This window comes from Apium graveolens, unplaced genomic scaffold (assembly GCF_009905375.1).
Source record: "Apium graveolens cultivar Ventura unplaced genomic scaffold, ASM990537v1 ctg2518, whole genome shotgun sequence".
NCBI lineage: Eukaryota > Viridiplantae > Streptophyta > Magnoliopsida > Apiales > Apiaceae > Apium > Apium graveolens.
In genome coordinates, this window is record NW_027417700.1 from 106375 (window position 1) to 118237 (window position 11863).

Sequence of the window (11863 nt, forward strand, 5' to 3'; positions counted from 1 at the left end):
TAATTTGAGAGAAATGAATCAAAATATCAACATTTCTTAAAAAAAATCCCAAATTGTAAATTTGAAAATTATGTCTCAAAATATCAATTTAAGACGAATTATTATTTTAAAAATAAACCAAAATGCTACAAGAAATAGCATTAATGCCCCTTCTTTTTAAATGTACTTTTTTAATTTGTTAAGCTTTTTTTGCGTTTCGTTTTGGGACGGAAAATGATATTTAGTGTTACGTTTTTTTTATTGTAACTAACCCGCAGCCGCTATCCTTTGAGTGCGCAATGGGTAAACCCTACGGATTCACGCAATAGCCTGCAAATCACGTGAACCAAGGTAAAGCGCATTTAAGTGACAGATTCTGACTCAGGAGACATAATCATAAATTCTCCTCCCGTAGGATTCAAACTTGTGACCATGAGGATAGTTATCCCCTCTTTAACCAACTGATGCCAACCAAAATAATGCTTAACAATTTTAAACTTTTTAGGGTTCAATAATCGCGTTTTGTGTTTTAGAAATATTAAAAAATTGAATAAAAGACACATCTAATTTAACAAATTTTAACATTTTAGTGTTAACCTATCTGGCTATCTCCTTTTGAATTTTAGAAATATTTAAAAAATAACAAAGTTCCACCAGTTTAGGATTTAGGGTTCAGAGTCTTTATGCCCTAAATCCTAAGTCTAGAGTCTAATTTAATGTAGAATATAAGGCCTAAAGACCCTAAATCCTAGGAACCAAAAATGTAAATTTTAAATTAAATAAATTTAAATTTAAGGCTGTAATTTAATTTAATAAATTTTAACATTTTAGGGGTCAACAATCCCATTTTGGGTTTTTAAATAATTTAAAATATTTTTTATTAATAAGGGTTTAACAATTTTTATCTGGATTTAAAAATAATTTTTTTTAAAAAAAATGATATGTATAAAAAGCTACTAGTGTTTTTGTGCAAAATACTACATAGCGTTTTACGCAATAAAAGTTAAAAAAAACTCCACGATCTACATCATGTAGTGTGCATGCATTGAAAAAAAAGGCACAGAAGGCTATATTATGTAGCGTTTTATATTATTTTTCAAATTTTTTGAAATAATATTTTCAATCATAATTTTTATAAATGATATTTTAAATCATTTTTCACCCAAATTGATATTTAGGGCAAACATACTTAATTTGGAAACCCACTCTGTACTGAGCATTATATTAAAGTTGATGAATGGTTGATTTTTAAATGAGTAAATGTCATATTCGAGGGCATTGTACTGCAGTTAGGTAAATCAATGATATAAAAATATTTTGGAAATAGTATACGTATAACTGCAATGTCAATCTAGTTAGGTATGTCAATGGAGTGGAGATCCGATCTGATCCGGATTCTTTTTACTGGATATGAACTATGAACTGGCCTGAAATTTATCTGATCCACAATCCGATCCGATAAAGAAGATCCGAATAATAAATGGATTGGATATGTATTTAAGTCAATCCGATCTGATTATCCATGACCCGATCCGTTTAATTATATATATATAGAGAGAGAGAGAGAGAGTGAGTTAAGTTCTATGGGGTACATTATTTGATTGCAGTCCTTGGAGTCCATATATGTTGTGCAAGTAAAATATAGCTTAAAATATTGCAAAACATATTATTTTTCGACAAACATCATTACTCTATCAAAAATCTTGTAGATTGCATATATTTTACAAGCAGAACATTGCAAAATATATTATTCTATAAAATATGTTTAGTTTGCAGAACATAAATATTCATGTTGCAGAACATACATATTGTACTGTAAATATATGAGATTTGCATGATTTTGTTAAAGTTATGCTATTTGTGTAACAATTTTTGCAAAATAACACGTTTTGCAAGATATTTTATTTGCAGAATGTAGATGGACTCCGAGGACTCTGACAAAAAAGTGGACTCCATAGAATTCAGCCTGAGATATATATATTATATAAATATATAATATAATATAACTTAATATAATATATTTATTATAAATAGTATATAATCTAACATCTAAGTATCTAATTAGTTGGCATGCCTAACCCTAAACCTAATACTTAAAACGTGATCTTATATGTTCGTTATTCAAGTTTCATGCACAAGCACGTCCTACAACTTTAATTCAAAATCAAACTTAATCTTCATTATTATTTATGGTACGTTTATTTATTGATTCTTTCTTTGGTTTTCCTATTCAACAATATATCTGATGATTATAATGGAGTTTTGATAATTATTTTTGTTTTGGATGAATCTATCACAATTTAAGAACTGCAATATAGTGAACCAAAAATGAACGTACTAGCTCTCAAGCCATTTAAGATGAGAATGCCTTATTGCTTGTTGTTGCTGCATACACATAGATGTTTAATGCCTAAAATCTGGTATTAATTTAGCCTATAGTATAGTTATTATGATCTGAATTTATTTATCAGCAACATAGGGAAGTTAAGACTTTTTTGCAGTTTGTTGGCCTTTACTATAATTAAATCACACGAAGATGGCTAAATCAATAATCATGCCATTTTGATGGCTAAATGCACAATTATTGAGCGTTATGTGGGCTTCGTGTCCCTTCCGTTAGCGTATGTTTAACTCCGTTAGTCGATTATCATTTTAATAATAAAAGTGCAAGGATATATAGGTAAATACAAAGTGTAAAAGATAGATTTAATTTTTCTCCTTGTATCTGCTTCTTTCTTGAATCTTCAGCAAAACCCATTTCAGGTACACCCTCAATCTTGTATCCATGTGTGTGTGTCTATTCTTCAAATAAATATGTAATCCGTTCAAACAGTCGATTCTTCGTATCTTCATACAGGAATTCAAAATCAGGGAGGAACAGAAGCTCTCACCCTTGCATTAAGATCGAAAGGATTTTGTCTCTGTGCTTTTGATTATTTGCTTGATTGAAGGGTGCTTTAGTGTAGGTAAATTTGTGTGGGAGTGGGATTTATTGGTAGTTTTGGGTGGTTTCGAATTTTGTACTGGGAGAGAATTCCTTTGTGGCTTGATTTTCGGTGGAGTGTTGCAGATTTGTAATGAGATTCTGATGTTCTTTGCTTGTGTTTTCTTGAGTTGGTTATTTTTTGAGGAGGCTACAGAGGGTAGTAGTAAAAGTTGGGGTCTTTTGCTTTTGGATTTTGTTTATGGTGGTTCAGTTGTTAGCAAATCAGGATGGTTGAAGTCTGGAGTTTTATTGTTGACGAGTTTTGGTGTAGAGTTTTTTTTGTTTGGCTGTCTCGTCTTGGGGGGTTGGTTAGTAGATGCTCGGAGTTAGGGAGAGGCTGGACTGGAGTTTATCTATTTTGGGGTGTTAGTGTGTGTGCGCGTGTGTGGGTGTTCGTGGGAGGGTGGGTTTTTCTCAGGGTAGGCTTGTTGTCCTTGGGTGGGGTGTTTGGCTTGGGTCTGTTAGGTGGTTGTTGGGGTGGTGCAGATGTTGTAGACAGTGGTGGTGGGTTTTTATTTTTGTTGGGTTGGGTTTAGTAGTTTGGAATAGGGTGTAGTTCTCGGGTTTTGTCAGGGTAGCTCGAGGAGGAGGGGTTGTTTTTGCTGGTCTGGTTGCTTGGGTCTTTTTCTAGATAGTAGGTTTAGGATTAGTCTGGGCGGTGGGAACTCTTGGGAAGCTGGGTAAGGGTAGTCGATTGTTCTCTGTTCTGGTTTTTCTTGCCGGAATGGAGGACTTTGTTGTGCTTTTGTCTTTCTGTAGTCCCGGAAATTTCTTTTGGAGTCTATCAATTTGGGATGCTGCTTGGGTTTGGCGTTTTGGCAGGATTGTTTAAGTCTGGAGCTTCTGCAGGTACGGATCTCTGTGTGTTTCTGCAGGTGCACATCCACTTGATTCCTTTTATTTTAGAAGGCACGGAGCTTCATTTTTTTGCCCTCTAGAACGAAGATAATCAATAAGCATATTGTAGGTAAATTCATCATGTGGGCACCCTTGGTTATGCATATCCCTAAACAAATCCATGGCAATTTTGTAGTTGTATACACAAACCATATACAATTAGCAGTTATAAACTTCATCTGCCGAAAATACCCCTGCAGTTGTTACAATCTAACTGTGAAACTAACGGAAGGGACGCGGAGCACCCAAAATGCTACGTAATTTTGCATTTAGCCATCACAATGGCACGATTATTGATTTAGCCATCTCCGTGCGATTTAATTATAGTACAGGCCAATAAAGTGCAAAAAAGTCTGAAGTTAATGCTCGTGCATGTTTTTTGCAATTGTGTACATGTATTTTCTTTTTAATAATATAGAAAAGAACATCAAACTAAAGATATAGTTTTACAAGGTGAAGTGAGTGTCGTGTTGTTTATGTTTAATAAGGGTGAGTGTTGATATGCTAAAAATTATTAGTAAATATAAATGAATTAATGGATATCCGAAATCCGATCCATTATCCATTAAATTAAATGGAGCGGATATGGATTGACATGTAAAATATCCGGGTTGTGACCCGATCCGATACGAATTCGATAAACTCAAATGGATTTGGATATGAATTTAGGCAAATCCGATCCGTTGACATGCCTAAATCTAGTCCACGAATTCTTTTTGCATTACACGGGTAGTTGAATTCTTTTAATTCAAATTCAACCCGCTTAAAATTGGTAAATGACAATTATCAATAATAGATAGTGACGACAACATCGTTTGTTGGTAATGGATATTTTTTGATGAGAAAGATAACAGTAGGTATTCAGGAGACGACACCGCGTATTTTATGAAAAAATCTGAAGAGTGAAAAAGTACGAATTTTCAAGGAAAGAATTGGTTTGGAACAAATAAGCTTTGTTGGGGATGATGTATACCAAATATGGAATCATTTGGCTTCTTTAATTAGGGGTGTGGCTAAAGATATGTTAGGAATCACCTCGGGGAAAATTCATGATCAAAAAGAGGCTCGGTGGTGGAATGAGGATGTGCAAGAGCGAGTAAAAGTTAAACAAGCACGTTTTAAGGAGTTTATATGCTGCAATGAACAAGAGGAATTTGATACAAAGAAAATTCTCTATAAGGAAGCAAAACGTCTAGCAAAAAGGGCTGTTGTGGAGGCGGAGGATAAGGCTTATGAAGAAATGTATATAGGTCTATCCAGTGGCGGAACCAGAGGGGGGCTAGGGGATGCTAGAGCCCCCTGACCTCAAAAAACAGTAAAAAAAATAGCTATAATTCTTTTGAGCCCCCGCTGAATTATTGATGTTAAAATTATTTTTTTTAACCCTTGCAGAATTATAATTTATAAATGTCATGGATGGACTTATTTTGTAAAAAAAATAATAAAAAATATAAAAAATAATAATTAATAAAAAGTAATTATTTTACAAATAAATACAAATATTATAAAATTAATTAAAAATTTAAGTAATTTAACAAAAAGAAAAAAAGAAAAGAAAATGGATAGCAGTTGGTCTCACTGTCTCAGTTGCTCTCTCACTCCGAGTCTTGCTCAGTTGCTCTCTCACTCCGAGTTTCCCTCCCGACTCCCTCTCCGGCTCTCTCACAGTCACTCCGATTCAGATTTCAATTCAAATATCAAGGTATGATATTTTGATTGATTCTTGAATAAATTGTTATTATTTAAGCTTTTTGTATCTGCTTTGATTTTGTATAGTCATAAAGATATTGTTAATTGAGGGTTCTGAATAAGCAGTGTATCTTTGTGATTTGGGGGTTCCCCCTGTTTGATATTCTGATGAACATAATTTGATTTGATGTTAGTTACCTAGTTACAATAATTTGGTATGAAGTGAATTTGCCTGTGTGGAATTAAAATCAGTAAATGTCTGACCAACAATTGATAATAATCTGCTGAGTTTCTCTGAACTATTCCTTGTGTGTTTTTCCAGGGAATCAAGATAAATGGATAAATTCGTGATTAGGACTAAGAGGTCGAGATCCCCATGTTCTGTGAATATACATCAAGATGCTACCAGTCAAGAATTAAAAGGTATTGCAGAAGGCTTACTTGAAAAAATGGAGACCTTTAAATTTGTCTTTATGTTGTATTTGATGAAAGTTATCTTGGCAATTACTAATGATTTTTCAGAAGCTTTACAACAAAGAACCCAGAATATTATAAATGCTATGATAATGGTTCGCAGTATGAAGATTAAATTACAGCTATTAAGGGAGGAAGAATGGGAGACATTTTTAGAAGATGTGAAGAAATTATGTAATGATAATTTGATTGAAATACCCAATATGGAAGACGTATTTCCTATCCGAGGTCACTCAAGGCGTGAGGGACAAGCTATTAATTACTTCCATATATATCGTGTTGAGATCTTTTGCGGGGTTAGTTACTTACTTACTTGATTAATTAAATATTTTATATTATGTTGACTGTTGTAAAACTTTTTACTAACCTTTTTATTTAACATGTTATTGATCTTATTTCCCAAGAGATGTATAATCGTTTTACAGAAGGAAACACAGAGCTACTACTTTGTATTGGCTCCTTGGATCCTAGGAATTCATTTTTCAAGTTTCAATAACTCAAAACTTGTCCGTCTTGCACAATTTTATCCAGAAGATTTCTCTATACTAGACCTAGAGTTGTTGCCAAATCAGTTAGACAATTTTATCTATGATGTGAGAATGGATAAAGATTTATCTGGACTTCAAAGTATAGGAGATCTTTGTGTCATGATGGTTAAGACACGCAGACACACTGCTTATCCTTTAGTTTATCTTTTGGTTGAGTTAGCTCTGGTTTTACCTGTTGCCACTGCTATTGTTGAGAGAGTTTTTTCTTCTATGAAAATAATCAAGACTTATCAACGTAATATGATGGGAGATGTGTGGCTGAATGATAGTATGATGATATATATTGAGAAAGCTATTTTTGCAAGTTTGGATAACGAAGCTATTCTACAACACTATCAAAATATGCAAAATCGCAGGATTCAACTATCATCCATCACTTCTTCAGAAAAGAATAGTAAAACTACTTGAAGTTAAAAGTTAGTTGTATTTTTTTTAATATTGTATGTTTTTTCATAGTATGGATATTCTATAATTAAATATTTGAGCCCCCTCTGAATTTCAGTCCTGGTTCCGCCACTGGGTCTATCTACAAATGAGGGAGCAAATGAAATTTATAAACTAGGAAAGGCTCGAGAAAGGCGACAACGAGTGGGATTTGTCAGATTTATTAAGGATTGCACGCGTGTTAGTTAAGTATGATGATATTAAATGTAGATGGTATCACTATTTCATACAGTTATTTAACGAGTCTCGTATAAGTGGAGAGGAGATTGAGTGGGAATTAGTTCGTCAATCACATTGCGATTCTAATATACAACCTATAAATGGTGAAGAAATTGAGTTGGCATTAAGGAAGATGGGTAAAGGTAAAGCCACTGGTCCAGAAGAAATACCTATAGAGGTATGGTGGTGTTTAGGTAAGGAGGGTGAGTAGTGGTTGGCTCCACTCTTTAATCTTATTTTTAGGACTGATAAGATATCACATGAGTGGAACTTAGTGTAGTTATTCCAATTTACAAGCGCAGAATTGTAGTAATTTTCGTGGTATTAAAATTTTAAGCCATACTATGAAATTATGGGAGCGAGTGATTGAAATTAGGCTTAGAAGCAAGGTTACAGTATCAGAAAATCAATTTGGTTTCATTCCTGGAAGGTCGACAACGGAGGCGATTCATCTTCTTAGGCGTTAATGGAGAAATATAGGGAACGTAGGACGGACCTGCACATGGTGTTTATAGATTTGGAAAAAGCTTATGATAGTGTTCCGCGCAACGTAATTTGGACAAGTTTGAAGAGTAAAAATGTGTCATGGATATATGTGAGGGAAATTCAAGAAATGTATTCTCAAGTATTGACTTGTGTCGGGACACCTGTTGGTGATACTCAATATTTTCCGGTAAAGACAAGACTTCGTCAAGGATCATCATTAAGTCCATTTTTATTCGCAATAATTATAGATGTACTCACTAGAGGAATCCAGGATGTTGTACCATGGTGTATGCTTTTTGCGGATGATATAGTTATTAGTAAATGAGAAAAAGTCGGAGATTAATGAGAAGTTAGAACAATGGAGAGAGTTACATTGGAGACTTCGGGCTTGCGTATTAGTCATTCAAAAATTGAATACATATGGTGTAATTTTAGTAATGAACCGGATGAAGAGGGAGTTGATGTTAGCATTGGAGAGCATTTATTAGTTTCAAAAGCAAGTTTCAAGTATTTGGGATCTATGATTCATAAAGATGGTAAGATAAATGCCGATATTACTCATCGTATCCAATCTGGATGGTTAAAGTGGAGGGCTGCTTCGAGAGTACTGTGTGATAAAAAGATTCCTTTAAAATTAAAAGGAAGATTTTATTGAATGGCTATTAGACCAGCTTTATTGTATGGGGCGGAATGTTGGGCGGTAACGAAGGCCCAAGAACAACGCCTAGAGGTAGCAGAAATGAGGATGTTGCGTTAAATTGTGGCCGCACCTTGTTAGATAGATTGCTGATGGGTTATTTCATAAGGCAATTAAGAGTTGCATCTATAATAAAAAAAGTAAGGAAAGGTAGACTGCGATGGTTTGGACATGTTCGGAGGAGGCGTATAACGGTTCCAGTACGGAGAGTTGAAGATTTAGTGTTGCCGGGTGTGAGAAGGAAAGGAAGACCGAGAAGAACTTGGGATAACCTACTTTCACTAGATTTGTATTGTTTAAACCTTCGGAGGATATGGTATTAGATAGAAGGTCTTGGAGGCGTCGAATTAGAGTGGTTGATTAACTTATGGGATAGATTGATCTTGTATTTTGAGGTCTTAGTAGCATACAGTGTTATTAACATATAGTGTCAGTTTATTCATTCTGTTAAGGTACTTAATTATGTTATTGTTATTCCTAGTGGACTAACAATGAGATTTACAGAAGGGGGGTTGAATGTAAATCTCAAAACTTTTTCAAGTTTTGAGCAGTTTTAAAGGCTTTGTGTTCAAGATAAACAAGTGTGTGAATTGCTTTAAGCTAATACAGACAGATATTTATTCAAACACTAATGTAAAGAACACAACAGACCTTAAAAACTTTTCTGGTGGATTGTTGTTCCACCAGAGATGGTATTTCAGAAAATCTGTGATTCAAGAAGTTGATCACAGTTGCGTCCTAGTACAAACTAGATAATTTTTCTCTCAAGATTTTTCTAAACAGCACTGGAAAAATTCTCATCTAATTACTAGCTGCTACTTGGTTTATATATCACCAAGTGTACAAGTGAAGACAAAGATAAAAAGTACAATAATAAAATAAGTTCTCCACTTGTTTCTTCTCCATTTTACTCCAGTGCATTGTTGACTATTGCCTCTTTATACTAGAGTAGAACGGCTGCTTTTTCTGATGTTCCTGAAATAGGCTACCACATCTCAGTTGTCTCTGTCAACCCATGTGCCTCTGTTTGTAGGTATAACTACCACTTGTCAACTGCTATTTAACAGAACATCCGTTGAAGCCTTCATCCGTTGATGGCTTTATCCGTTGATGTGTTAGCAGTTGAAGCTCTATCCGTTGATGCACTCATCCGTTGAAGGATGTTATCCGTTGAAGCTTTAGAGACATCCGTTGAAGCTCTGTTTCTCATCCGTTGAAGGTCTTTAAGTTATCCGTTGACACCATTTCATTTATACAAAATTACAAGGCATGAAATACTTACAATTGGCCTTCCTATCTGCATATCCTCTAGTAGTCAACATGACTTATAATTTCCCTCAACATTTAAGAATTTATATCTCAAATTCAGAGACTGAAATGTGCTACAACACTAGACTTATTTCTAAGTAAAGCTACACCATCAACGGATAGCCAAAATGGTCTTATCCGTTGAGGCTACAAACACTAGATTTCTACTTAAGTGTTTTGTTAAACATATCATCAAACTAATGCACATATATTCCTAACAATCTCCCTTATTTATGTCTATAAGAATTGTAGACATAAATTCAAGGTTAACTTGATGATAACAAAACACTTAACAAATATATGAACTGAAACTAAGTAGAAATTCAAAAGTGCTGCAAAAGTGTATGTACTAGAAGGTAATTGAAGATTTACAGTATTTCCAAGGATGCTCCTCTAGCCTGAGCAAATCATCTTTTTCTTCTTTGATCCCTGGTTTTCTTTCCTAGCCCTTTGTCATTTTCCTCAATTTGGAGTTGGAGTTGTCTGAAGAATTCAGCTTCATCTTCATCACTAATATCCAACTTAGATTGCATTTCTTTGAGAGTTTCATTGCTGGAAATCTTGAGTTGGTCTTCAAGTCTGAAAAATCTTCTGACTCCTTTATCATCTCTGAATTCCATCAACCAATGAGGTGATTTGTGAATTGTAGTTCCCCTTTCTTGAATGAGTAAGGTTCTGGGCAAGGCATTGGGCTCCCTCCAAGTTTTTCTTATGTTGGCAATCTTGTTGAGGATTTCAGTCTTGGCAGTCCTGGTAAAGCCAGAATCCTTTTGTATGGCTGAAAAGACTCTGATCAAGGTAGAGTAGCCTTCATTCAGAATCCTGTAGAGAGGCCATGTTCTTTCCCCAGCTCCTTTGTATCTGAACACTAATCTCTCTGGTAGCTGTCTGTAGGCAGCAATTCCCCTTACATCCTCCAGCTCATCCAGATAGAGTTCAATGTCTGAAATTTCTTTTATGTCACAGATGTGAACGTAATCATCTTTAGAAATGGGTGGCTTAGGGTTAGGTTTATGTTTTTGAGTGAATTTCTTAGAGTTTAGGGGAGGTGTAGATTTGGATTTTCTTTTATGTTTCTTTGGTAGTGGAAGAGTGGTTAAAAAAGTAGGCAAATTGATGGTGTCCCAATCAATAGGTTCCTCTTTTGGGATGATTGGTTCACCATGGATGTTTATAGTGGGATCAGCAACAAAGGGTTCAGGTATGGAAGGTAGAGATTTAGTTTCTTCAGTGTTGTCTTCACTCCTTCTATGTGCCTTGGCCTTTCTTCTGTTTCCCTTCTGCCATTCCTCTTTTTCTTCCATACTTTCACCAAATATACTCCCAAAAACCTCATCTAAGTTTGCAATCTTGTCTTCACCCCTGACTTCAATTCCTTTCTTATTTTCAACTAGACTTGACTTTAGCTTTTGTTCAAGCTTTGCTTGTGCTCTTTTGTCAGCCTTGAGTTTTTCAGCTTCTTTCTTTAAGCTTTTGGTTTCTTCCCTCTTGGCTATTGAGAATTTGGGATGTCCTTGCATCACACATATACTCTTTCCCTCTCTAAAGATAATAGCCATGTTTCTCCTTACTGCCTCATCCATGGTCTCCTTGTGTTTTATGATGCTAGCACCCAAAACTTTGTCTTCATCAGGCTTTGGAAGAGGAAAGACCACTTCTTTCATCTGAGCAAAGTCTAGAGGGTTCTTTGTGGAGTCCTTGCTGGATCTAGTGTTGGGCTTGAGAACCATAGGTTTTAGATTCTTGAAAGAAGTCTCTCCAACCTTATTTCTCCTTTCTGGCTTGTGCTCCATATTGATTGGTTCAACCTTTGTGCTATGTTTCACATATATTGATTTATCTTGTGTAGAGCCAAACAACTGTTGCATCCTTTCTTCAATTCTCCTCCTTTGCTCTTTCACTTGAATTTCAGCTGCTGCTAGCTGGATTAAATCAATTCCATCAGGCTTTCCTTTGATTTGAATGATTGGAGAAGTAGTGATGGCAGGAACTAGCACTTTAGATATTTGGATTTTTGTAGATGGCTCTCCTTCCCCTTCCCTTTTACTCTCCCCCTTTTTGTTATCATCAAGGAGATGGGTCAAGCCCTGTGCTTTTGCCAGCTGCATAAGTAGATTTGTTTGAGATTGTTGGTTG

The 11863-nt window shown here is 35.1% G+C and overlaps 1 protein-coding gene across 1 annotated transcript; it reads left to right on the forward strand.

The window, feature by feature from the left end:
* Positions 1–7702: 7702 nt before the first annotated feature.
* On the forward strand, positions 7703–8047 carry LOC141700570 (secreted RxLR effector protein 78-like). The gene has a single exon (XM_074504279.1). The coding sequence runs from the start codon at positions 7703–7705 to the stop codon at positions 8045–8047; it is 345 nt and encodes a 114-aa protein (XP_074360380.1).
* Positions 8048–11863: the final 3816 nt, after the last annotated feature.